This window comes from Somniosus microcephalus, chromosome 9, assembly GCF_052327205.1.
Source record: "Somniosus microcephalus isolate GS21.2 chromosome 9, FLI_Smic_1.0, whole genome shotgun sequence".
Classification (NCBI taxonomy): Eukaryota; Metazoa; Chordata; class Chondrichthyes; order Squaliformes; family Somniosidae; genus Somniosus; species Somniosus microcephalus.
This window is the reverse complement of record NC_140995.1, coordinates 191,563,340-191,590,044: the sequence shown is the minus strand read 5'-3', so window position 1 is coordinate 191,590,044 and position 26,705 is coordinate 191,563,340. Positions and strand designations below refer to the sequence as shown.

Here is a 26,705-nt window from a genome sequence, read left to right as displayed (position 1 = left end):
TCATTTTGAACAGTGTTAGGGAATTCCAGGATATTGTCCCAGAAATGATGAAGGAATGGCAATAAATGCTTAAGTCAGGGTGATATATCACTTGGAGGCGAACTTGGAGGTAATGGTGTTTCCATGAAATTGCTACCCTTGTCTTCCTGGTGACAGGAGGAAGATGCTGTCAATGTAAGCTCGTTAGGGTGCTACAGTGCCTTGTATAGACCATACAAAGTGGAGATAAAGTGCACTGGTGATGGAGGAGGTGGATATTAAGTTCAGTGGCAGTGGTCAAGTGGATTGCACTACCTGGATGATGTCAAGCTTCTTGAGTGTTGCTGTTTCTGCACCCATCCAAGTAAGTGGTGAGTATTCCATTACTCTTGACTGTAGCCTTGTAGTTAGTGGAGAGGCATGTAGATAGTGGAAAAACTTTGAAGGTCAAGGAGCTGTGCCACTTGTTTCAGAGTACCCAGCCTCTGCCCTGCTCTTGTTGCCATGGTGTTGATATGATTCATCCAATTATACTTCTGGTCAATGGTGTCCCCAAGATGTTGATGGTTGCAGACTAGGTAATGGTGATGCTGTTAGCCGTCATCGGGTGGTTTGACTTTTTCTTGTTTGAGATGGCCTACACCTGGCCCGGATGGTATTACTCCAGGTCCAACATAGAGCAGGGCCTGGATAGTTTCAGTATTGGAGGAGTTGTGAATGGGGATGAACACTGTAGAATCATCATCAAACAGACCATCGTCATTATGATGTAAGGAAGGTCATCGATGAAGCAGCTGAAAATGATTGGGTTCAGGATGCTTCCCTGAGGAGCTCTTGCAGTGATGTCCTGGGGCTGTGATGACTGGCCTCCGACAACCTGGAGGCTTTCCCTGTGATGAGTGGCTTCCTACAGTCACTGGAGGGTGTTCCCCTGTGATCCCCCCACCCCATTCCACCTCACTGAATTGACTTCAGTTTTGATAGGGCTCCTTGGTGCTATTGGCAGTCAAGTGCTGCCTTAATGTCAAAAAGCCACTCTCACTTCTTCTCTGCCATTCAATACATGGGATATATATATTTTAAATATTAAAATATTTTCTTAACTTAAGGCCATTGCAACTTTGTAATCATAAAATGATATTTAATTATATAGTATTGTAAGAAATAGCTGTTAGATTCAAAGATGGGTTTTAATTCCTAGAACAGAGACTGACAACATGCAGCCGGGAACAGATAGCAGAAATGCCAGCAAGGCCAATTAACAAACACCATTTTGTTTCTATAATAACCATATCCTACTTAGCCATATGAAGCAGGGAGGTCCTAAATTTGATCCCATTTCTGTGTAAGTTAGCTGACACTGCAACTGGCCTCAGTTTTTCTGGATTAGAAAAGGGGAAAAATCAGCTAGGTTTCCCACTCTGTATTGGTATATAGGGCAGAATAGGCTTGACTGCAATCCCCTCCCCTACTTCATGGTCAAGTAACCTGCCAACACACAGTGTTTAGGCTCACACATGAAGAAGGCTGATGCTGTCTATTGAACAGATTTTTAATGTGAAACCAAAGTAAAAGCCAAGGTGTGGACAATAACTTTGGAGAAAGTAATGGACCAGAATGGAAAGGGTTAAACAGGATAGTTGCCGAAATCCTTGTTGGTGAATTTATTGATGAGGGCATCTGCTGGTTTAACATTGCAATGTTTTGTTTTATACAAGTTTATATTTTAATTTTAATTGTCAAACAGGATAATGTTATCCTTATGCCACAATGTCTTAAAGTAAGTAATCGAATCTTAATTACTGTTTTACAGTTGTGTGTAAGGAAATGTTTAAACAGATGGTCTTTGAGTAAGCAAATGGATAAAGAAGTGAAATTTGTGGTTCGTGGATAAGAGTGTTGAGGTTGGAAAAACAAGTAGGGTATGTCTCTTCAATGAAATCTTGCACTACGAGATGCGACAGGCAAACCTGGAAGCTGACAGGTTCCCAAGAATGAATAGCAACCAGACTTATGGTTAGCAGATTCACTTGGTGGAACAACAATTGACTGCAGGATGGTACTTACTGATGCAAATTGCAAGGATACCAGATCGTCCATTTGGTCAAACATGACACCTTGGGCTAGAAATTCTGTAGGTTACTGCCCCCAGTTAATGCCTGGCGGGGGGCACTAATGGGGTACTCAGGCAGTAGCGCGGCGGTGGGGGGAATCCCGCGCCACACGGCAAATTCACTGTCCCCATAGCGCCGGCGATAACAGTTAGTGCCTCAGCCCCTTCACCATGCAGACCATGACGTCAGCAAGCATGCAACACTCGCTGGACGCCCGATCTGCAAATTTCAGTAGCACCCCCACCCCCCCACACCGCCTCGCACCAATAGTGCCAGGGAGCAGAGCGTGAACCAGCCGGCTGGCGACAGGCGGGGGGCTACTTAAAGGGATGCGCTCCAGCTGTCAAGGAACTTCCATTCCAAAGGTCAGTTATGAGTGGCAGAGAGCGCAGGATGTATCTGCAGCCAAATAAAAGCTGCTTAGTCCCCGGAGTGTTGCGGTCCGTCAAAAGACTTTGCATTTCATCCCACAGCATATCGCCGTTCTGCACTCCCCGAATCATTGGGGGTTGGTGTGTGGACTCCAGTGACCCTCCCCTTTAATGGCTGGAAGGTGCCTGTGCCAATTCTCACTCCCGATTACACACTTCATATTCGTTGCTTGAGGAACAGCACCTCATCTTTCGATTAGGCACTTTACAGCCTTCTGGACTCACTGGGGGGAGACACTGGGGAGCCTGGGTGCAAGGGCTCACCTTTGTACAGTGATTGTCATTGTTTGCAGCGCCTCAATGCTGTCAAACATTGAAAAATCAGTTGTCAAAAAAAATTGTGCGTGGCCCCTTTAAGAAAACCGGCAGATGACACGTCATCAACTGATGTCATCTGACACTGGCTTCCTCTTAATTGGTCGGCAAACCCGCAGGGCCAATTGACGCAAAATCGCGTCTGTGGGCCGGACGTCGTCGGGGGCGGGAGTGGAACCCGGAAGACAGCTGTTCCGCCCCCAAGCCACATCGACCGGAAAAATCGCGGCCAAAGTGTACAATGAAGAAAGAAGAGTAACATGTGGAACTTAGAAAGAGCAAGGGAGGAAACTTAAGAGAGAGCAAAGATGAAGGCTAGAGGTGAGTGAGAGATTGCAAATCAAATGACAAGCATTTTCTTGTATCCTTTCTTGGAGTGTGAAAGATCTCAGCACGATTATTTTTAAAACACTATGGAATCCACAGGTAGTTGGTTTTCATCCACCACGGTATTTGTAGGGAGCCTCGCCTTCCCAGCAACAGGCTGGTTCGCTCCATAAGCATCTCAGAAGTATGGAACACTGCTCCAATGCTAATAAAAGCCTGAGCGTGTTTTCACCAGTGTTGGAGGTCCAGACACGGTGGAGATTGACAGGTCAGCATTGAATAATGGTGGAGACTCGCATTTTCACTGCTTGCAGATACCATTGTTCGCAAGCAAAGCGGCTGAAAGAATGATCGTGGTGTGCAATGACACTGTCACAGAATTAGCTTCACTTTGATTGATGGGACAGCCCAGCGTGAAATGTACGTCATGCGGTTCAGTCTTTGAAAATTGTGTAAAAAGAGAGGTCGTTTGACAAATTGCTAAAGTTAGAGTTTCAATTTTTTTTCTTTTCTCTTTTTCAATATTGTCAGTGATTACAACTAAAATTTAAACCAAAGTGACTTTCTCAAGGGGAACATTTGTCTCGTACATTCTTTAATAAATTATTATATTAATTCATCAACTGACAAGGAGATTTTATGCGCCTGAGTGCCAAGTATGAATTAGCATCGAGGAGACCTATACTGGGATATGGTCTAGGAACAGCAGTGACCTTCTGGCACCTTGCCTAGGTAGCCATTGTTCATCTGTGAGCCTGGACAAGGGCTATCGGAGGGTTATTCAACAGTCATGAGCCCTCACATTCAAGCTCAATCCTGTCAGCGTATGGCAGTCATGCACACATACTTAGAGGGACACTAGAGGGCATTCAGGGGCAGGAACCCTGGCATATCCTTCCCTTCCCTTGCCCAGCAATGCTAGGGCACTCAAAAGAATTAGAAGGTTGCACATTATGTAATAGGGCAAATAACGACAGAGATAGAAATGGCCATCTGCAAAATTAGTACAGTCAATTGACTCAATATGGAGCTAGATTATAGAGCCCACGTGACCTCATATTTTCCTTGTCTTAGTTTGTTCTAGTTCATATTATTAATTTAAGTATTGTCGCATTAAAGGGGCATCACCGATACATTTGTTTGGAGAGGTTTTGGAATTCTATCAACAGGTGATGTGGTGACATAATTAATGTTTCAAAAATGCCATTACAATGTCCCGCATTAAAGTGTAACTAAACCTAAAAAAAAGTATTGCCTATTAGTTTAAACCTTCGATTGCCAGGTCCTGAGAAATTAGCCTTCCTGGGCCGGTTTAAAGTTTTCAATTCATGCACACTGCAACACTGTAAACAACAATAACACTAGATGTAGGAAAATATCTCAAGGCACATGATAGAACAGAAAAGGAGTGGGAACTAAGCCTTTGCAGGGTGGTTAAGAAAGGTGACAGAAAGTTTGGTCAAAGGGATGAGTTTTAAATAGAAACTTCAAGGCAGGGAGGGTGATGGGGTGGTGGAAGAGTTTAGGGAGGGAGTCCCAGGGAGTAGAGGCGAGGAAGCTGAAGGCTCTTCCACCAATGGTGGAGAAACGAGAGGAGGGGATACACAGGAGGCCAGAGTCAGAGGACACAGGAAGTGGACATTAATATGACAGCAAGAAAGCGTTTCAAATACCAGCTCAGCTTTATTACTTTAACGTTAACCCTAAACTATAAAAATACTTTAATGTTATTTTAAATTTAAGAAGTAAAACACTGCTTCTGTTCACACTGTTTCCTTGTTTTCTACTTTTTCTTCCCCATTCTCTCCTTCCTTTCTTCGTTATTTTAACCTTTACTTTTCTCCGTCTATGCCAACCCAGCCTAACGATGGGCAGCACCACAATTACATAGAAGTTACAACACGGAAACAATGTTCAGCCCAACTATGTCCATGTTGATGTTGAATGTCGCGACCACATGGAGTAGTTGATGCAAATAGCATCGAGGCATTTAAGGGGAAACTACATAAATACATGAGGGAGAAAGGAATAGAAGGATGTGTTGATAGGTTGAGTTGAAGTAGAGTGGGAACATAAACATCGGCACAGAACTGTTGGGCTGAATGGCCTGTATCTGTGCTGTAAATTCTATGTAATGTTCATCCTCCATGCCAGCAGCAGTCCTACTCTCACAAGCTTACTCTTTTCCCATGTCACTTTATTTTAGTCACTTATCTAACCTATTCTTAAAAGTTAACATGGTCTCTGTTTCAATCACTAACTCCGGTACTGCATTCCACAGCCTCACAATCTTGTGTGTAAAAATGTTTCCCCTGCTCTCTGTCCTCTTAAATTTAATCGTATTTCTATGTTGGTCTGTTCTAGACCCACTCAATCACAGGAAACTATCTGTTTCTATCTCTTTTGTCACACAGATTCATATCATTTTAAACACCTCTAACAAATCACAACTTCATTTCCTCTGTTCTAATGAAAACAGCCTAATTTTTTCAAGTCTTTCTTCGTGTTTATATATCCTCTTACCAAGCAGCATCCTCGTGAATCTGTGCTGTACCCTCTCTTTTGTCTCAATACTCTTCCTACAGTGTGCAGCCCAAAACTGCACACAACATTGTGCCTATTGGTAGACAAATCTTCCCTTCCCCCTTCCCCCAATAGTAAAGCACATGAATAACAATTTTAGCTCAAATTAGATAATGAGATCAGGAGAAGATTGGTTCATCCACCTGAAACGTTAACTCTGTTTCTCTCTCCACAGATGCTGCCTGACCTGCTGAGTATTTCCAGCATTTTCTGTTTTTATTTCAGATTTCCAGCATCCGTAGTATTTCGCTTTTTCGAGGATTGGTTCATCTTGCCAAATAATCTCGCCAAGATCATTTCTGGGAGACAACATTACAAAATTAAAAGTTTAAGATCTACTGAAAGATACTTTAGAGGTAATCTTTAACAAAAAGACAACCAAACAATGACACCAAAGATGGGTGCAATGGACAATCCTGAAGTGAGTTTAAATCCCTTCACGTCAAACGCTGCAGTGGTACTGCAGATTCGGTATCAACGCTCTCATGCCAAAAGGACAATATAACGTTGTCAGGGAAGGCAGATGTCACTGCAAGTGCAATCATCTCCAAGAGGGGCTTTCACTTCATTTAGATGCAAAGCCCTCTTTTCAAAAATAACTTTTTTTTAAAGTCTGAAAGAAACTTGTTCAGCCCACTTTTGAAATGTAAAGATGCAAGCGGTAGAATTTCTGCTATTTCCCCTTTGGTGTGCACTCTTTTGTTAAACTTTACCAACAGTAGAAAATATTCAGCACAAAGGAGCTGATCATGCCGCCGGACAACAATCTCAGACAATCTCAGTCGGGAGACAGCAGTGTCTCAACATTTGCATTTTAGTACATATTGTACAAGGCTCTTGTGCTTTCCCACTCCACAATATAAATCGCAGCTCCCTACTCACACTAATCTTAAAAATGCAGTCGATACAGCACTGGCTGGCGCAGTATATAACTGCAGCAATTGTATCATGTTCAAGAACATGCGTTTGAAGCAAGGTGAAAAGCCTTTGTCGGTAATAGTGGGGGATGGGTGCAGAGTTTTCCTAACTTACAGCGCTGTAATGATAAACTACCATCTCTCTGCTACTATGCCTGTTCCACACAAAAAATCTTGCTATGACTAATTAATAGCCTTTCTTAAGACGTTTTCTGTGAAACCACATTTTCTATGCTTCAGTCCATGTGTGCAGTGAAACGGTGTAATGTGTAAAATTCAATTAACTGCCTTCATTTTTCTTCTGGACAGCATTCATCGTTTATACTGTGTCAGCAGCACAGTAGGGGCACTAAAAAAAAAAGAGATGCCGGTTTAACATACTTAACTGCGCCAGAAACCCAGTCGAAAATGTCTTTCTGAAAACCGCTCTTTTTTTTCTCCCCGGTATTAGCAAGATTTTTATCCCAGACAGAGATGACAAACAGCACAGGGGCGTTAAAACAAGGGGGGGGGGGGTCAAAATCAACAAAAAAAATCAGTGACTTTTGACAACATTTGCAAAAACATAGTGGCATTGCCAAAACTCACTGAAGGCATCATGTTACCTGGCTATGACAAACAGCACACAACTGACACCCAAGTAAGCCAGCAGAATATACATCCAGATATCAGGGGAGAGAGGATTCAGGAAGGAGAAAACGCCAGGGTTTGTACCGTTGGGCTTTCGGTACAAAATGCTTATTCCCAGAGTCATGAATGGCTTTGAGAAGTCAATGACCTTCTCTCGGACGTAGGTGATAGTCAGGGGTGCAACTGCGAGATCAGCTTTCTGCGGACAGAAACAGAGAAGGAAAAAAAATGTCCAGTTAGTATGTCAACAGAGGCAAAGCAATGTTACAATATAATATGGGTTATAGAACTGCCAAGATAATGAGCTGCAAATTGTTTCTTAGTAAATCCCGCAGAGTGAAAGTCATCATGCATCAATGACACACAAAATCTTGGCATTTGGATTGGGCACTGATGAGTGTTGTTGCTGATATCAAACATTGAGCAAAATGCTAAACAGTTTTCCTCCCACAAAATCTTTACAGTGTGTTGCATATGTATATTCAACAGATCTCGTGCTTTTGTTCACAAGGAACAGAGGATACTTTTTTTTTATAATGGGGGTGTTGTCAACAAAGTGTTTTGGGGAACATGTTACAAGCAGCAAGTGTGACTGCCACAGTTTGGGGGTTTTTACGCTGGATTTTCTGGGATTCGTTGCCACCTGTCACTTCATTTTGCACAGCTTAGGGACCCGTCGATCCAGAGTGCACCTTTATCTGCTCAATAGCTGGAGAAACAGTAGCATGGCTCACAGATCATAGCATTGAACCCTCACTCTGTACACCAGTTACTGGAATATACCACGAGTTGCCATGTGAATTCTCCTCTCTTTACAGACAGTGGGCTGGATAAGCATTCTATCCAGTGCGTGACACAGGTTCGAATCTAAGAAATGTTTTTCTTTGCATGCGATAAATGACTGAACAGTACATAGATTTCACAGTAACATAATTTCCCTGCACTCATTAAGATGTAAAGTAACAAAGACATAACTTGCTTTCTCTCTAAATATATCTCTAACCGTTCACTTACTCACTGTAACCTTTGATTAGCCTGATTTTGCTCGTCAGGTTTACATAGAACTTTAAAACACCTGGCTTTACAGCTGTGAGTAACCAACACACTGTCTGCTTTTACACTCTGCCTCTCTCTCTCTCTCTGAACTGTCCCCTTGTCTGAGAGAATCTCTCTGCCTGCTGAGCTGTCAATCACAGAGAGCTCCAGCCAAGCAAGGATGTCCTCTTTTCTCAGGACTAGCTGTCAAAGGCACTGCTCCTGGTTTAAGGGCCTACCTTTTGATGTGCGACCAGTTGATCTCCGGATTTCTCCCTGTCAACCGCCACTCCGCCCCCCCCCCCCCCACAACCCCCACACACACACACAGTGTGAACTGAATAGCATGACACTTTAAGCAACTAGGTGTCATAGCAGTCCTCTGTAGGACCAAGGAACCATCTTTAACACTAACACAAGATGATTGGAAATGGAAATAACTGGCTCCTTAGGATGATTAGCTAATTAACACTCCAAAGTACTATTGCATGAGCCCAAAACAAAGTTGCACCAGGAGGAAATTCTAGTAGACAAACTGACAAGTTCAAACCCATGGTTTTCTGTTAAAAGGAAGACTAATGTGTCTCCTTGGGAGTTAATACATTACATATGATTCTAGCATTACGAGAATGAAGGTTAAATACAACACAGGCAAAAATCCACTTTCAGGATGTTTACACTATATACAAGACTTTTAATATGTTATAGGTAGCTAGATATACAAGGCTGGATGGTCTTACATCAAGCAGTTCAGTTGTCATTGTAAACCACAATTTTAAAGCTTCAATGGTTTATCAACATTTTTGAGTGGTTTATCAATATCATCTGAAACTTAAAGCGTATTACAATTCCAAGTTGCATTATTCCAGATCAGTGGAACTCATTGGGCAGTTATTTTTTTCCCCTGGTGATGGGTGTCATAGACAGTGAACAGTGTTTCATAGGCAAAGCAGTCGCCCATACATGAATCCTGTGATTTGGCCCAAAGTGTTGCTGTACCAGATAATACAAGCTGACCTAGTGTTTCATTCCACGCTGTGTTGCGGATGAATACAAAACAGATACCTTGAGTGACTTTGAGCTAGTCGAATCTCAATGGACCAATGATGGCTATTAACCAAACAATCCTCACTCCTGAAGTTTATGGCATCATTTGAGCACATTGTACTTATGACCAGGTATCCTTTAACCTCTCTTTAAAAAGAGCAGAGAATTCACTCTAGAAGCAATGCAGCCATAAAATTTAAAGCTTTTTTTTGTAAAATTATTACTGAGCTAATTATTTTAGCAGCACTTTTAAGTTGATACTTGCTAATTGAGTGAAAACAGTGCTCTCAGCTAAGCGCTTAGCAACATAACCACTGGACCAAAGCACAGCTATTTGTACCAAGATGGATGACTGAACTGACATTTCTAGTGTGTAGTGGGACTTCCTGTGAGCTTACTGCACCAGCAATTCAAGAACGAACTTTAGCAATACCATTCAGTGCAGATAACCTGTGAACATAATAATCTACCAACAAATACACGGAGAAGCTGCAGTGAGAAGTATTTAAATATTTCTTAATTGCTTTTGCAATATACAAAGAATATTGGCTATCCGAGAGTGATCACAATCCAGTAACTAAATCAGGGCTTCAGGCAAAATCATAAACCACAAGAGTGAAGCTTTAGCATTTTATCGCTCCTTTAAGGTATTCAGTCAACCTGCTGACTTGTGGCATAGTTCTTGTTTTTCAAATTTTTTGTAATTGTGTGCTCATCAAGATGATGGATGTTAGGGTTGACAATGGAATTAAAATGGCCTGATCCTCATGCTGAACTCTCTACGAGTGTTTCCCTCCAGGCCGGCATCCTGCTTGCCCTGAGTTAAAATCGACCCCCAGTATCAGCATCAAGCATTCCCAGGTCCAGTATAGCATGGTTAGATGCTAAGCCAAGCGCCATGCGCTCTGCCCCAAAAGTGTGTCTCAGACCCAATCTCAGAAGACTACCTGGTGAGACCACACCTGGAGTATTGTGTACAGTTTTGGTCTCCTTACCTAAGAAATGATATACTTGCCATAGAGGGAGTGCAACAAAGGTTCACCAGACTGGTTTCTGGGATGGAAGGATTGTCTTATGAGGACAGATTGAGTAGACTAGGTCTATATTCTCTAGAGTTTAGAAGAATGAGAGGTGATCTCATTGAAACATACAAAATTCTTACAGTGCTTGACAGGGTAGATGCAGGGAGGATGTTTCCCTTGGCTGGGGAGTCTAGAACCAGGGGTCACAGTCTCAGAATAAGGGGTCAGCCATTTAGGATTGAGATGAGGAGAAATTTCTTCACTCAGAGGGTGGTGAATCTTTAGAATTCTCTACCCCAGAGGGCTGTGGAGGCTCAGTCATTGAGTATATTCAAGACAGAGATCGATAGATTTTTGAATATTAAGGGAATCAAGGGATATGGGGATAGTTCAGGAAAGTGGAGATGAGGTAGAAGATCAGCCATGATCTTATTGAATGGCGGAGCAGGCTCGAAGGGCCGAATGGCCTACTCCTGCTCCTATTTCTTATGTTTATATGTTCTTATGTACCTCCTACTGCACCAGTGTGGCAATTTTCTAACTCTACGTCAGCCATCTAATGCCTTACTGTGTGAAAATTGCCAATTTAGTTCCCAAATTGTAGGTAGTTTTGTTGTCTAGTTGATACTCACAAGGAACTGGATTGAGGCTGCCCAACCACATGTCACAGCCTTACAGCCAGTAGATAGAGGTGTAAGCTAGATTCAAACCCGGGTCATAAGAGGTAAAAGGCCCGTGTTTAACCCAATGCACCGCCAAGTAATTCTATTGTACAATTTTTGTACAACCTTCAGCATCTGTGTCAGTGGCGCCGCCAACAGTGTTGACGCCCAATCCTGTACACAGTGAAGGATTTACAATTACAACTTAATTACTGCAACTTTACTGGGAAATAATTTGCAGGGCTAGAGTTTCCACTTTATCAAGAAATTGCGCCCAAAATGTGCTTGAGATTGCGCTGGTTAGGTTACAGTTGAAGTTTCTGCTAAAAATTATTTGCATAATCACAAACAAAAAATCTTCCATGAACTTGGAAGTGCGATTGGGAAGCTTAATAGAACCTAATCGTTTCTTTCCATTTAAAAATATTTCTTGACGTATTTAAGAGTGTTAACCTGGTGCAGTTTTATTAATTCAGCTGAAAATGGGTTTATCAACAAAAAATAAGCAGTTTTAATTTGGGTGTCCAGTCCTCCACCTGTGAGTAACTTGAATTAAAATCACTAAAAATGACTACAAAAAAATATACTGAACCATTTAGTAGTTTCATCAATGTACACTAGTCAGTTTCTTAGTAAATTAAATATTTTTTGATATGTTGGCCTAGAAATTCACTAGCCTTAGCGCCGCTTTTGAGGCGCTAGAGGGACTAGCGCCAGAGTTATGGCCAGTTTAAAAATTCCCTGGGGCCCTAAATCGGCGTTGCACCGGTAGCGCTGCGCCGGCACCGATGACGTCATCGGTGTGCGCAGCGTCCCGGTTGCCGTGGTAACCCGCCCGAACTCTGAAACTGAGTTGCGGCCGCCTCGCCCGTGGCAGCCGCAAGCAACGTTCTGGCAGAGGTGCCTTACTCCAGTTTGCGCCGGCGCATTAAAGGCCCCGCGGCGGCCGGCCACTTTCCCGCCGGCCGCCTGCCCGCAGCTCCCTCCCCGGACTTCTCCCCCCCCCCCCCGCCCCCGGAACAGATGCAAGCCCGGCACTTGTCCGAGGTGCCGGGCTCATTTTTAAGCTGATTTGCGCGGGCCGCGGCCGGGTGCAGGCAGCTCCTCCTTAACGGGAGGAGGAGGCCTGCACGTCCCCAGCCTGCCGCACCGCATCGGGTGCCGCAGCGCCGGAATTGCGGCGCGAAACGGCAGTTAGCGCCGATGTACCGCCGCAAAGACCCTTCAGTAGCGCCGGCAGCCGTTTGGGCGCGGCGCCACTGAATTTTTGGCGCGCGCAGGGGACTTAGCGCCGGCACTAACTTCCGGCGTTAAAGCCCTGGCTAAGCCAAAACCCAATTTCTAGGCCGAAAACTTTAAAACGTGCCTACTAGTGCCTGTACGCTAGAAAATGAACGCAATTTGTAGAGCCTGTGGTAAAGCTAATGCTAATAGTAATTATAGTATTTTGTCTTTTATCTTCTTGAGCAGCTGCCATGGCATTTCTCAAACCAGAATTAAAATTATCAATATAATTCAACTTTGAGTTAAAAAGGAAAGCATTGATTGCACTATACTGCTCAACTTGCTACAAATGGAAGGGGAGTCATCAAGAAACATTAAAACCAATCCACAAATAAACAGAGCCTTGAAATCCTTTCAAATCATGCTAGGTGAACAGTAAGCAGCAACATCTAACATCTGAACAATGTTACGTCATTCAAACAGAGAAAATAAATCCTTTTAATGAATGCTGTAATGAGCACAGCAGCCGTTTTAAGACCAGACAAATGTCGAGCAGATTAATGTTTGGAAGTCCGTGTGATCAAGTCTTGAAATTGGTTTGAAAAATCAGGAAATCTGAATTCTTTTCAGCACGGAATCAGTGTCTTATTGAAAATCCTATTTCAGAGATGAACCAAAAAATAAGTCCCACTGAAGGTAATTGTACTGCACTGGCAAAAACAGCCAGCTACATAGCAATCTCGTAACATGGCAGTTAAGGTACTTCTGTTTGGTGTCCATCTTAGTATTCCACCCTGTAAACTGCTCTGAGACATCTTTCTATGTATGAAGAACACGGTTGCAATGTACGTTGCTGTTGTATTGTATCGAGCCAAATGCCTGCAATGTGCTGCAAGGTGGGGAACAAAACTAATGGGGATTTGAATCAAATTTTTTATTGATTTAATTTGTCAAATTTCCAACATATAACCGCAATTTTTACCGAACCCGTCCGGCGGGACCAGTGAAGGTGCCGATCGGACAGCCCTTTTACATCCCACCGGATTTTACACTACATTGAAGTTAAAATAAGGACTTATGTTTTTACTGAGAATTAATCCTTTTGTATATTGATGTATTAAAGAAAGCAAGAAGAGAAATAACTGATATTTCTACAGCGCCTTTTATGACCTCAGGATGTCCCAAAGCACTTTACAGTCAATAAAGTACTTTTGAAGTGTAGTCACTATTGTAACATAGGGCAATGTGGTAGCCAGGGATAAGTGTTGGCCAGGACAGTGGAGGAACCTCCTTCTTATCTTCTAATAGTGCGATGAGACATTTTGCATCTACTGAATAGCCTTGGTTTAATGTCTTATCCAAAATACAGTGTGCCTCTGACAATACAGCACTCCCTTAGTACGGCACTGAAATGTCGGTCTAGGTTATATACTACATCCTGGTGAGGGGCTTGAACCAACGTTCCCTCGAAGCTGCGTGGCCGTGCAGCTCTCTGCTGGTTCCGTGCAGCCCAGGACCGGCTTTTGCAATGATAAAGTTATGCATGAACCTGTGAATGGTCTGCGGAGTCCCTTAAAGGGGTCGCGCACCCAAAAAAATGATGGGGAACAGTGGCTTGAATTCATGGCTTTCTTGGCTTAGAGGCAAAAGTACTACTACAGAGCCAAGCTGACACTTACTTTATTGGGGTAAGTATCATGCTGTTATATTATATTGGGTTAAGTATCAAAGTTCATGATTTGCTCATTTTTTGTTGGGCTGCTATAAAAGGCCACCACATTGGGAGCCAGTGGACTTACCCAAAATAAAGCTGCTTCTCTTTTGCCTCATTAAGGTGCCCTATTTTACCAGCATGGCATTTCCTCAAGACAATTAATGCAAATTAGAGCTGGACGGAAGTTGTCTAAACTCATCATTCATAAGCCTCTTACGCTCATTGATCTCATTTGGATTCAAACTCAGACCACAGAGCTGAATAAACAACAGTATGTTACCTAATCCACAGGAAGAAGGGGAACAAAAAGGAAACCATTAAATAAGAAAGACTTGCATTTATATAGCACCTTTCACGACCACCAGCCAATGAAGTACTTTTTAAAGTGGAGTCACTGTTGTAATATAGGAAACGCGGCAGCCAATTTGCACACAGCAAGCTCCCACAAACAGCAATGTGATAATGACCAGATAATCTATTTTAGTGATGTTGATTGAGGGATAATTATTGGTTAGGACACTGGGGATAACTCCCCTGCTCTTCTTTGAAATAGTGCCATAGGAATTTTACATCCACCTGAGAATCACACAGAATCACAGAAGCCCCACAGTGCAGATAGAGGCCATTTCGGCCCATCGAGCCTGCACCGACACATATCCCACCCGATCCCCGTAACCCCTACACCAACACATATCCCAGTAACCCCACTTATTTAATCCCCCTAACACTAAGGGTCAATTTTTTTATCATAGCCAATCAACCTAACCCGCACATCTTTGGACTGTGGGAGGAAACCGGAGCACCCGGAGGAAACCCACGCAAACACGGGGAGAATGTGCAAACTCCACAGACTTGGCTGTGGAGACTTGGTTTAACATCTCATCCGAAAGACGGCACCTCCAACAGTGCAGCCCTCCCTCAGTACAGCACTGGAGTGACAGCCTAGATTTTTGTGCTCAAGTCTCTGGAATGGGACTTGAACCCACAACCTTCTGACTCAGAGGCAAGGGTGCTACCAACTGAGCTAATACACAAATAAGGTGGAAAATTCAAAAATAGATAGCTGTCGAAGACAGTGAAAATTTTATCAATGTCATGATGTTGTGGTTGAATGTAAAGAAAATTATTTGGGGAAAAGATTCCTGAGGTTTTCACTCATGAGCTTATGCTTTTCCATTCAATTGCTGGTTCTGGGTGGCACCCTTGGCTCAGTGGTAGCACTCCTACCTCTGTCAGAAGGCTATGGGTTCAAGCTCCATGCCAGAGACTTAAACATCTAATCTAGGCTGATACTTCAGTCCTGCACTGCGGAGGTGCTGTCTCTCAGTTGAGATGTTAAACTGAGGCTCTGACGTCCCTCTCAGATAGATGTAAAAGATCTTATAGTACTATTTAAAGATGAGCAGGAGATTTGTCCTGGTCTACATTCATGCCTCAACCAAACACTACTAAAACAGAGTGGTCAGTACAGAATGATCCTAAATGGAGTGCTTCTAAACAAAGTGCTAAAATTGGGAATTTGGAGAGAGTGGGAATTTGACATAGAGGGGGAAGGAGGAGAGAGTGAGAGGAGTGTGGAGGGAATGCGGGCATCAGGGAGTGAGGTAAGTGACGTCAGCACAAGGGAAGGAGCTGAAAAAAAAAATTGCTGAGTAGCTGGTAATTTTTTTTTTTTTTAAGTGTTGAGTTTATTTCTGTTAAGTTAGTTAATAGTCTATTAAGTAGAGGCATGGCAGGGCAGCTCAGCCCCATGGAATGCATATCTTGTGCCATGTGGGAACTCCAGGACACTTCCCGTGTCCTGGAGAACCACATGTGCAGGAAGTGTCGTCAGCTGGAGAAACATAGAAACATAGAAGATAGGAGCAGGAGTAGACCATTCGGCCCCTCGAGCCTGCTCCGCCATTCAATGAGATCATGGCTGATCATCCAAATTCAGTACCCTGTCCCTGCCTTCTCCCCATATCCCTTGATGGGAAGGCTATAGAGGAGCAAATTTGCAGAGAAATTACAGAGATGCAAGAACTATAGAGTAGTAATAATTGGGAACTTCAATTATCCGAATATACACTGGGATCGTAATAGTGTTAAGAGCAGAGAAGGCAAATAATTTCTGAAGTGTGTTCAGGAGAACCTTCTTGATCAGTACGTTTCCGGCCCAAGGAAGGAGGCATTGCTGGATCTGGTTCTGGGGAATGAGGTGGGTCAAGTGGAGCAAGTGTCAGTAGGTGAACATTTAGGGAACAGTGATCATAGGCCTAAAAATTCGGTTGCTTTGCGCCTCCTGTTAGCGCCCGAAGAGGACGTAAAGCAACAAGCGCCCGGGCACAGTGCCGCCAACACCTCCCGCGAAATTCAGCGGGAGGTTAGCGGCAGCAGTAACCGTTAGCGCCCTGTGGCGTTGCGCCGCCGGCGATGACATCTTCGCCATGCGCAGCGCCCCAGCCGCGAGCTTCGGTAGCGCCCCCTGACTTACCGCTGGACGCTATGTCCAACGGGGTCAGGGGTGCCTACCTGTGGCCGGGGCGGCACTAATTATAGGGAAGGTGCCGGGCGGCCATTTTTGTTGCTGGCCGCCTGCCAGCACCTGCCCTCTCTGCCGTCCCCAGCCTCCTCTGCAGCACCCAGCCTCCTCTGCAGCACCCCCTCCGCCTTCCCCCCCTCCCCCCGTCCCCGCGGAGTGCCGGCTGCGCTCCTTGAGCTCGGCACTTCTCTTGAGTGCCGGGCTCTTTTGCCGGCACTCCGATCCCTGGTGGCCCAGCTGGGCCTCGGGTCACGCTGCGCTAGGCCCCTCTCCTTAAATAAGGGGAGGCAGGCATGCAGTACTGCGGTGTGGCGTGCCACAGTTTGTGGCGCTGCGGCACTAGTGCCGCGATATTCTCTCACAGCGCCCCAAGAGGGAGGCGGGGCGCTTCCAGTAACACCCCGCTTCACTCTTGCGGCACTACCGTTGAATTTCAGCAGTGGGGGGCGCTCATTTTTTCAGGGCGCTTGGTGAAGTTAGCACCCCAAAGGGGGCACAAATCAATTTTTCCCCCACAGTATCATAAGGTTTAGATTAGCAATGGAAAAGGACACAGAGAAATCTAGAGTAAAAATACTTAATTGAAGGAGGTCCAATTTCAGTGGGTTGAGAACGGATCTGGCCCGGGTAAATTGGAATCAAAGCTTGGTAGGCAAAACTGTAAATGAATAATGGGCTGCCTTTAATGAGGAGATGGTTCGGGTACAGTCGAGGTGCTTTCCCACGAAGGAGAAAGGTAGGGCAAGCAAAGCCAGAGCTCCCTGGATGACAAAAGAGTTAGAGAGTAAGATGAAGGGGGCATATGACCAATGTCAGGTTGAGAATACAAGTGAGAACCAGGCTGAATATAGAAAGTTCAGAGGGGAAGTGAAAAAGGAAATAAGAGTGGAAAAGAGAGAGTATGAGAATAGATTGGCAGCTAACATAAAAGGGAATCCAAAAGTCTTCTATAGGCATATAAATAATAAATGAGTAATAAGAAGGAGGGGTGGGGCTGATAAGGGACCAAAAAGGAGAGCTATTCATGGAGGCAGAGAGCATGGCTGAGGTACTAAATGAGTACTTTGCATCTGTCTTTCCCAAGGAAGATGATGCTGCCAAAGTCATTGAGATACTGGACGGGATGCTGCCAAAGTAGTTGAGATACTGGACAGGATAAAAATTGATAAAGATAAGGGCCTAGATATTCAGTGGGCTGCGCCACCCATTAGCGCCTTAAGAGGGCGCTAAGTGGGTAGGAAGACACTGGCCACGCTTCCCGCTAAATTTAGCGGGATGCTAATGGTGGCGCTAGCCGTTAGCGCTGCGCCGCTACCGATGACGTCATCGGTGTGCGCCGCGCCCCGCTGATGCCCCAATCACAATATTTAGATGCACCCCCCGATTTAATGCCGGACACTATGTGCGACCGGTTCAGGGGGGGCCTACCTGTGGCGGTAGAGGCGCTAATTAAAGGAGAGGTGCGAGGCGGCCATTTTTGTTGCTGGCCGCCTGCCAACACCTCTCCGCGCTGCCGTCCCCAGCCTCCTGAGCACCCCCCCACCCCCCCCCCCCGCGGAGTGCCGACTGCATTCCAAGAGCCCGGCACTTCTCCTCGGTGCTGGGCTCTTTTGCCGGCACTCGCGATCCTCGGGGGCCCAGCTGGGCCCCAGATCGCGCTGCACAAGGCCCCTCCCCTTTAAGAAGGGGAGGAAGGCCTGCAGTACCGCAGCGCGACGTGCCACAGCGTGTGGCGCTGCGGCACATTGCGCAGCGATATTCAGTTGCAACACCCCAAGAGGGATGCGGGGCGCCTCCAGTAGCGCCGCGCTTCGCTTTGGGGCGCTCCAACTGAATTTCCGGTGGGCGGCCGCGACTGCTTCTGGGGCGCTACTTTTAGCGCCCTGGCGAGGCTGGCGCCCCAAACGGGGCTATAGTCAATTTCTAGGCCAAGGTACTGGAAAGGCTGTCTGTACTTAAAGTAGATAAGTCGCCAGGACCGGATGGGATGCATCCTAGGATGCTAAGGGAGGTAAGGTTGTAAATTGCGGAGGTATAGGCCATAACCTTCCAATCCTCCTTAGACACGGGGGGTGGTGCCAGAGGACTGGAGAATTGCAAATGTTACACCCTTGTGCAAAAAATGGTGTAAGGATAAACCCAGTAACTGCAGGCCAGTCAGTTTAATCTCAGTAGTGGGGAAGCTATTAGAAACAATAATCCAGGACAAAATTAACAGTCACTTGGACAAGTGTGGATTAATTAAGGAAAGCCAGCATAAAAGGGAATCTAAAAGTCTTCTAAATGCATATATAAATAATAAATGAATAGTAAGAGGAGGGGTGGGGCTGATTAGGGACCAAAAAGGGGACTTACACATGGAGGCAGAGGGCACGGCTGAAGTACTAAATGAGTGTTTAACTAATTTGATTGAGTTATTTGATGAGGTAACAGAGAGGGTTGATGAGGGCAATGTGGTTGATGTAGTGTACATGGACTTCCAAAAGTTTGACAAAGTGCCATATAATGGGCTTTCCAGCAAAGTTGAAGCCCATGGAATAAAAGGGACACTGGCATTCTGGATACAAAATTGGCTAAGTGACAGGAAACAAAGAGTAGTGGTGAACGGTTGTTTTTCAGACTGGATGATGGTATACAGTGGTGTTCCCCAGGGTTCGGTACTAGGACCACTGCTTTTCTTGATCTATATTAATGACTTGGACTTGGATGTACAGAGCACAACTTCAAAATCTGCAGATGACACAAAACTTGGAAGTATAGTGAACAGTGAGGAGGATCGTGATAGACTTCAAGAGGACATAGAGAGGCTGGTGGAATGGGTGAACACGTGGCAGATGCAATTTAACGCAGAAAAGTGCGAATTGATACATTTTGGTAGGAAGAACAAGGAGAGGCAATATAAACTGAAGGGGACAATTATAAAGTGGGTGCATGAACAGAGAGGCCTGGGGGTATATGTGCACAAATCATTGAAGGTGGCAGGGCAGGTTGACAAAGCTGTTAAAAAAGCACACGGGATCCTGGGCTTCATAAATAGAGGCATAGAGTACAAAAGCAAGGAAGTTATGATGAACCTGTATAAAACAGTGGTTTGGCCTCAACTGGAGTATTGTGTCCAATTCTGGGCACCGCACTTTAGGAAGGATGTGAAGGCCTTAGAGATGGTGCAGAAAAGATTTTCAAGAATGGTTCCAGGAATGAGGGACTTCAGTTATGTGGATAGACTGAAGAAGCTGGGTTTGTTCTCCTTAGAGCAGAGAAGGATGAGAGGAGATTTGATAGAGGTGTTCAAAATCATGAGGGATCTAGACAGAGTAGATAGAGAAAAATGGTTCCCATTGGTGGAAGGGTAAAGAACCAGAGGACACAGATTTAAGGTGATTGGCAGAAGAACCAAAGGCAACATGAAGAAAAACTTTTTTATGCAGCGAGTGGTTAGGATCTGGAATGCACTGCCTGAAAGGGTGGTGGAGGCAGACTCAATCATGGCTTTCAAAAGTGAATTGGATAAGTACCTGAAGGAAAAAAAATGCAGGGCTATGGGGAAAGGGCAGGGGAGTGGGCGCCTTCTGTGCTGTAACCATTCTATGATTGTATGAACAGATTATCTGATTATTTATCTCGCTGCTGTTTATGGAATCTTACTACATACAAATTGGCTGCTGCATTTCCCAACTTTACAACAGTGACTACACTTCAAAAATACTTAATTGGCTGTGACGTGCTTTGGGATGTCCTGTGGTCAGGAAAGCTGCTATATAAATGCAAGTTCTTTCTTTCCTCAAAACATAATTGCAGACAGTGTACTGTGCTAATTCAGGAATGTATATACCTTCCAAATGAGGCTGGACTGATAGCTGAGTGTGATGAAAGGTTGAGTTGTATGGTATGTTAGTTGATTCAGTTAATACCGTATGTGCTTATTAGAACAATGTCTGTCTATGAGCTATTTGTGGCTCTTGCTGTAACACCGTATTAGGCAACTTGAAAAATCTGCGGCGTTCCCATAACTTTCACTTTGGCTCTGAAATGAACCACAGTGACAATGATGTCATAATGCTTATGGCCTTTGCCTGCAATTTTTGTCTCCACTATTTTGCAGAGGTGTTAAACCATTTATTTTAACTTGGTTAATACCATTGCTAAAATAGCAGAATGAAGAATTGCAGGTGAACATGTTCGGCAGTAATTTCAAGCCCTTTGTGGAATGAGATCAAAGTCTGAAACATTCAGTTGCTGGAGTAGCTTGGAGCAGCCTGCCCTGAACACGTCACTAAAGGGCAGCCACGTTGGCCAGCAGGGTGTGCGGGGTATTTATCTCTGTTACGGTATGAACTGTTGCAATGCACTTGTAAAAAAAAATGATTTCAGATTCAATTAAAACTAAAACTAAGGCCGCGATTTTGTCGACGCTCAGAGAGGCGGGTCAGAGGTTAAAGTGCTATTGATTGACAGCGGGTCCCAAACCCGCCGTCAACCCACCTCCAAACAGCTTTCCCAAATGTTGGGTCCCCGATTTGTGAATGGACCCGACACGTAGCGGCGGGAAACGGATTAAAGGCAATTACCTGCCTATTAACAGGTACTTGTCAGCAGTTTTCAGCCTGTTTTTGGATTTTCCCGCTTCTGGGTCAGGTTTCCTGATGTCTGGACACCACACCAGGTAAGTGTGGCGTGTTGGGAGTCTGGTGTAACGTTTGTGAAAAGATGACAGCTGCAGAAGTGATGTGAAGGATCCAATGTTGCACTTGGTAAGTTTCACAGCAAAGAAAATGTTGGTTGCTGCATTTTTAAACCATTTACAGATTTCTTTAGCTTACAAGTTTTTAAATCCAACTATATGTGTGTTTCCTCCGGGTGCTCCGGTTTCCTCCCACAGTCCAAAGATGTGCGGGTTAGGTTGATTGGCTATGATAAAAAATAGACCCTTAGTGATAGGGGGATTAAATACGTGGGGTTACGGGGATAGGGTGGGATATGTGTTGGTGTAGGGGTTACGGGGATCGGGTGGGATATGTGTCGGTGCAGGCTCGATGGGCCGAAATGGCCTCTATCTGCACTGTGGGGTTTCTGTGATTCTGTGATTCTGTGATATGTCAAGTACCACCTCATTGGGAGAACCTCCCTCACCAGTGACAGATCGCATCTGCCATCTCACCTGCAGCTGTCCTCTATTCCAGCATATGGAGGGAGTCATTGGAGAGTCTGGGTACAAGGGTTCACCTTTGTGCAGTGATTGTCAATGTTTTCAGCACCTCAATGCTGTCAAACACTGAGAAAACAACTGTTAAAATAAAATTGTGTATGGTCCCTTTAAGGAAACCGGCAGATGATGCATCATCAAATGACGTCATTAGACCCGCTTCCTGTTACTTGGCTGGTAAACAAGGTCAATCAAGGGAAAACCACATCTGTGGAGCGGAGGCAGCTGGGGGCAGGTCTGAAAGCAGGAAATGAGCTGTCCCGCACCCATCCTGACACCGCTGACAAAATAATTTTTAATTCTTAAACCCAACCACAAACGCCTCCAACCCGCCCACTTCCAGTTTTAACAGAGATGGATCGGAGGGCTGGTGCCCAATCCGCTCTCAGGAGGCAGGTCAGTCACAAAAATATTTCAACGAGGCTGTGCATCCCCATCTTAACAAAAAATTGATTTTTAACATGTGGAGGCCGGGATTCCTGGGCCTTGGGAATCACGGCAGGTAAAGGAGGAGAGAATGGCTGGATCCATGATGTAAGTATCTTTATTGCACAGCTTGTGGGCCAGGCAGAGCAGGAGTGTTCCCCCAGGCCCAACAACCAAACCTGCCCCTGCGATTGACCAAACACCCCACCGCAATGTCAGATTCACCCCCCGCGAGGTCAGATTCAACCCCGCGATGTCAGATTCTCCCCGCTGCGATGTCAGATTCACCCCCCGCGATGTCAGATTCACCCCCCTGCGATGTCACATTCTCCCCCGTGATGTCAGATTCTCCCCCGCGATGTCAGATTCCCCCCCGCGATGTCAGATTACCCCCGCAATGTCAGATTCACCCACACGATGTCAGAGTCTCCCCAGCGATGTCAGATTCTCCCCCGCGATGTCAGATTCCCCCCCGCGATGTCAGATTACCCCCGCAATGTCAGATTCACCCCCACGATGTCAGAGTCTCCCCAGCGATGTCAGATTCTCCCCCGCGATGTCAGATTTCCTCCTGCGATGTCAGATTCTCCCCCGCAATGTCAGATTCCCTCCCGCGATGTCAGATTACCCCGCACGATGTCAGATTCTCCCCCGCGATGTCAGATTCACCCCGCACGATGTCAGATTCTCGCCCGCGATGTCAGATTCACCCCCGCGATGTCAGATTCACCCTCGCGATGTCAGATTCACCCCCGCGATGTCAGATTCACCCCCGCGATGTCAGATTCACCCCCCACGATGTCAGATTCACCCCCACGATGTCAGAGTCTCCCCAGCGATGTCACATTCATCCCCGCGATGTCAGATTCCCCCCTGCGATGTCAGATTCACCCCCGCGATGTCAGATTCACCCCCGCAATGTCAGATTCCCCCGCGATGTCAGATTCACCCCCGCGATGTCAGATTCACCCCCGCGATGTCAGATTCCCCCCTGCGATGTCAGAGTCTCCCCCGCGATGTCAGATTCACCCCCACGACATCAGATTCACCCCCCCCAACGATGTGAAGTTCACCCCCGTGATGTCAGATTCACCCCCGCGATGTCAGATTCCCCCCCGCGATGTCAGATTCCCCCCGCGATGTCAGATTCTCCCCCGCGATGTCAGATTCCCCCCCGCGATGTCAGATTCTCCCCCGCGATGTCAGATTCCCCCCCGCGATGTCAGATTTCCCCCCGTGATGTCAGATTCCCCCCCGCGATGTCAGATTCCACCCATGATGTCAGATTCTCCCCCGCGATGTCAGATTCCCCCCCGCGATGTCAGATTCCCCCCCGCGATGTCAGATTCTCCCCCGCGATGTCAGATTCCCCCCCGCGATGTCAGATTCCCCCCCGTGATGTCAGATTCCCCCCCGCGATGTCAGATTCCACCCATGATGTCAGATTCTCCCCCGCGATGTCAGATTCCCCCCCGCGATGTCAGATTCTCCCCCGAGATGTCAGATTCACCCCCGCGATGTCAGATTTCCCCCCGCGATGTCAGATTTCCCCCCGCGATGTCAGATTCACCCCGCGATGTCAGATTCACCTCCGCGATGTCAGATTCACCCCCGCGATGTCAGATTCACCCCCTCGGTGTCAGATTCACCCCCTCGATGTCAGATTCACCCCCTCGATGTCAGATTCACCTCCGCGATGTCAGATTCACCCCCGCGATGTCAGATTCACCCCCGCGATGTCAGATTCACCCCCTCGATGTCAGATTCACCCCCTCGATGTCAGGTTCCCCCCCGCGATGTCAGATTCACCCCCGCGATGTCAGATTCACCCCCTCAATGTCAGATTCACCCCCTCGATGTCAGATTCACCCTCGCGATGTCAGATTCACCCCCGTGATGTCAGATTCACCCCCGCGATGTCAGATTCACCCCGCGATGTCAGATTCACCCCGCGATGTCAGATTCACCTCCGCGATGTCAGATTCACCCCCGCGATGTCAGATTCACCCCCGCGATGTCAGGTTCCCCCCCGCGATGTCAGGTTCCCCCCCGCGATGTCAGATTCACCCCCGCGATGTCAGATTCACCCCCTCGATGTCAGATTCACCCCCGCGATGTCAGATTCACCCCCGCGATGTCAGATTCACCCCCTCGATGTCAGATTCACCCCCTCGATGTCAGATTCACCCCCTCGATGTCAGATTCCCCCCCCGCGATGTCAGATTCACCCCCGTGATGTCAGATTCACCCCGTGATGTCAGATTCACCCCCGCGATGTCAGATTCACCCCCGTGATGTCAGACGCACCCCGTGATGTCAGATTCACCCCCGCGATGTCAGATTCCCCCCCGCGATGTCAGATTCCCCCCGCGATGTCAGATTCCCCCCCGCGATGTCAGATTCCCCCCGCGATGTCAGATTCCCCCCCGCGATGTCAGATTCACCCCCGCGATGTCAGATTCCCCCCCCGCGATGTCAGATTCCCCCCCCCGCGATGTCAGATTCCCCCCCGCGATGTCAGATTCCCCCCGCGATGTCAGATTCCCCCCGCGATGTCAGACTCACCCCCGCGATGTCAGACTCCCCCCCGCGATGTCAGATTCACCCCCGCGATGTCAGATTCACCCCCGCGATGTCAGATTCCCCCCCGCGATGTCAGATTCCCCCCCGCGATGTCAGATTCCCCCCCGCGATGTCAGATTCCCCCCGCGATGTCAGATTCTCCCCAGCGATGTCAGATTCTCCCCCGCGATGTCAGATTTCCCCCGGCGATGTCAGATTCTCCCCAGCGATGTCAGATTCTCCCCCGCGATGTCAGATTTCCCCCGCACGATGTCAGATTCTCCCCCGCGATGTCAGATTCACCCCCGCGATGTCAGATTCCCCCCCGTGATGTCAGACTCCCCCCCGCGATGTCAGATTCTCCCCCGCGATGTCAGACTCCCCCCCGCGATGTCAGATTCACCCCCGCGATGTCAGATTCACCCCCGCGATGTCAGATTCACCCCCGCGATGTCAGATTCCCCCCCGTGATGTCAGGTTCACCCCCGTGATGTCAGATTCCCCCCCGCGATGTCAGATTCACCCCCGCGATGTCAGATTCACCCCCGCGATGTCAGATTCACCCCCCACGATGTCAGATTCACCCCCACGATGTCAGAGTCTCCCCAGCGATGTCACATTCATCCCCGCGATGTCAGATTCCCCCCTGCGATGTCAGATTCACCCCCGCGATGTCAGATTCACCCCCGCAATGTCAGATTCCCCCGCGATGTCAGATTCACCCCCGCGATGTCAGATTCACCCCCGCGATGTCAGATTCCCCCCTGCGATGTCAGAGTCTCCCCCGCGATGTCAGATTCACCCCCACGACATCAGATTCACCCCCCCCAACGATGTGAAGTTCACCCCCGTGATGTCAGATTCACCCCCGCGATGTCAGATTCCCCCCCGCGATGTCAGATTCCCCCCGCGATGTCAGATTCTCCCCCGCGATGTCAGATTCCCCCCCGCGATGTCAGATTCTCCCCCGCGATGTCAGATTCCCCCCCGCGATGTCAGATTTCCCCCCGTGATGTCAGATTCCCCCCCGCGATGTCAGATTCCACCCATGATGTCAGATTCTCCCCCGCGATGTCAGATTCCCCCCCGCGATGTCAGATTCCCCCCCGCGATGTCAGATTCTCCCCCGCGATGTCAGATTCCCCCCCGCGATGTCAGATTCCCCCCCGTGATGTCAGATTCCCCCCCGCGATGTCAGATTCCACCCATGATGTCAGATTCTCCCCCGCGATGTCAGATTCCCCCCCGCGATGTCAGATTCTCCCCCGAGATGTCAGATTCACCCCCGCGATGTCAGATTTCCCCCCGCGATGTCAGATTTCCCCCCGCGATGTCAGATTCACCCCGCGATGTCAGATTCACCTCCGCGATGTCAGATTCACCCCCGCGATGTCAGATTCACCCCCTCGGTGTCAGATTCACCCCCTCGATGTCAGATTCACCCCCTCGATGTCAGATTCACCTCCGCGATGTCAGATTCACCCCCGCGATGTCAGATTCACCCCCGCGATGTCAGATTCACCCCCTCGATGTCAGATTCACCCCCTCGATGTCAGGTTCCCCCCCGCGATGTCAGATTCACCCCCGCGATGTCAGATTCACCCCCTCGATGTCAGATTCACCCCCTCGATGTCAGATTCACCCTCGCGATGTCAGATTCACCCCCGTGATGTCAGATTCACCCCCGCGATGTCAGATTCACCCCGCGATGTCAGATTCACCCCGCGATGTCAGATTCACCTCCGCGATGTCAGATTCACCCCCGCGATGTCAGATTCACCCCCGCGATGTCAGGTTCCCCCCCGCGATGTCAGGTTCCCCCCCGCGATGTCAGATTCACCCCCGCGATGTCAGATTCACCCCCTCGATGTCAGATTCACCCCCGCGATGTCAGATTCACCCCCGCGATGTCAGATTCACCCCCTCGATGTCAGATTCACCCCCTCGATGTCAGATTCACCCCCTCGATGTCAGATTCCCCCCCCCGCGA

The 26,705-nt window shown here is 47.2% G+C and overlaps 1 protein-coding gene across 1 annotated transcript in view; it reads right to left on the bottom strand.

The window, feature by feature from the left end:
• grik2 (glutamate receptor, ionotropic, kainate 2) overlaps positions 1 to 26,705 on the bottom strand; it is a 529,211-nt gene that overhangs the window by 106,745 nt on the left and 395,761 nt on the right. The window contains exon 11 of the mRNA XM_085998231.1: positions 7,272 to 7,495. Within this exon, the coding sequence (XP_085854357.1) occupies positions 7,272 to 7,495 (224 nt within the window). The remainder of the gene's footprint in view (positions 1 to 7,271; positions 7,496 to 26,705) is intronic.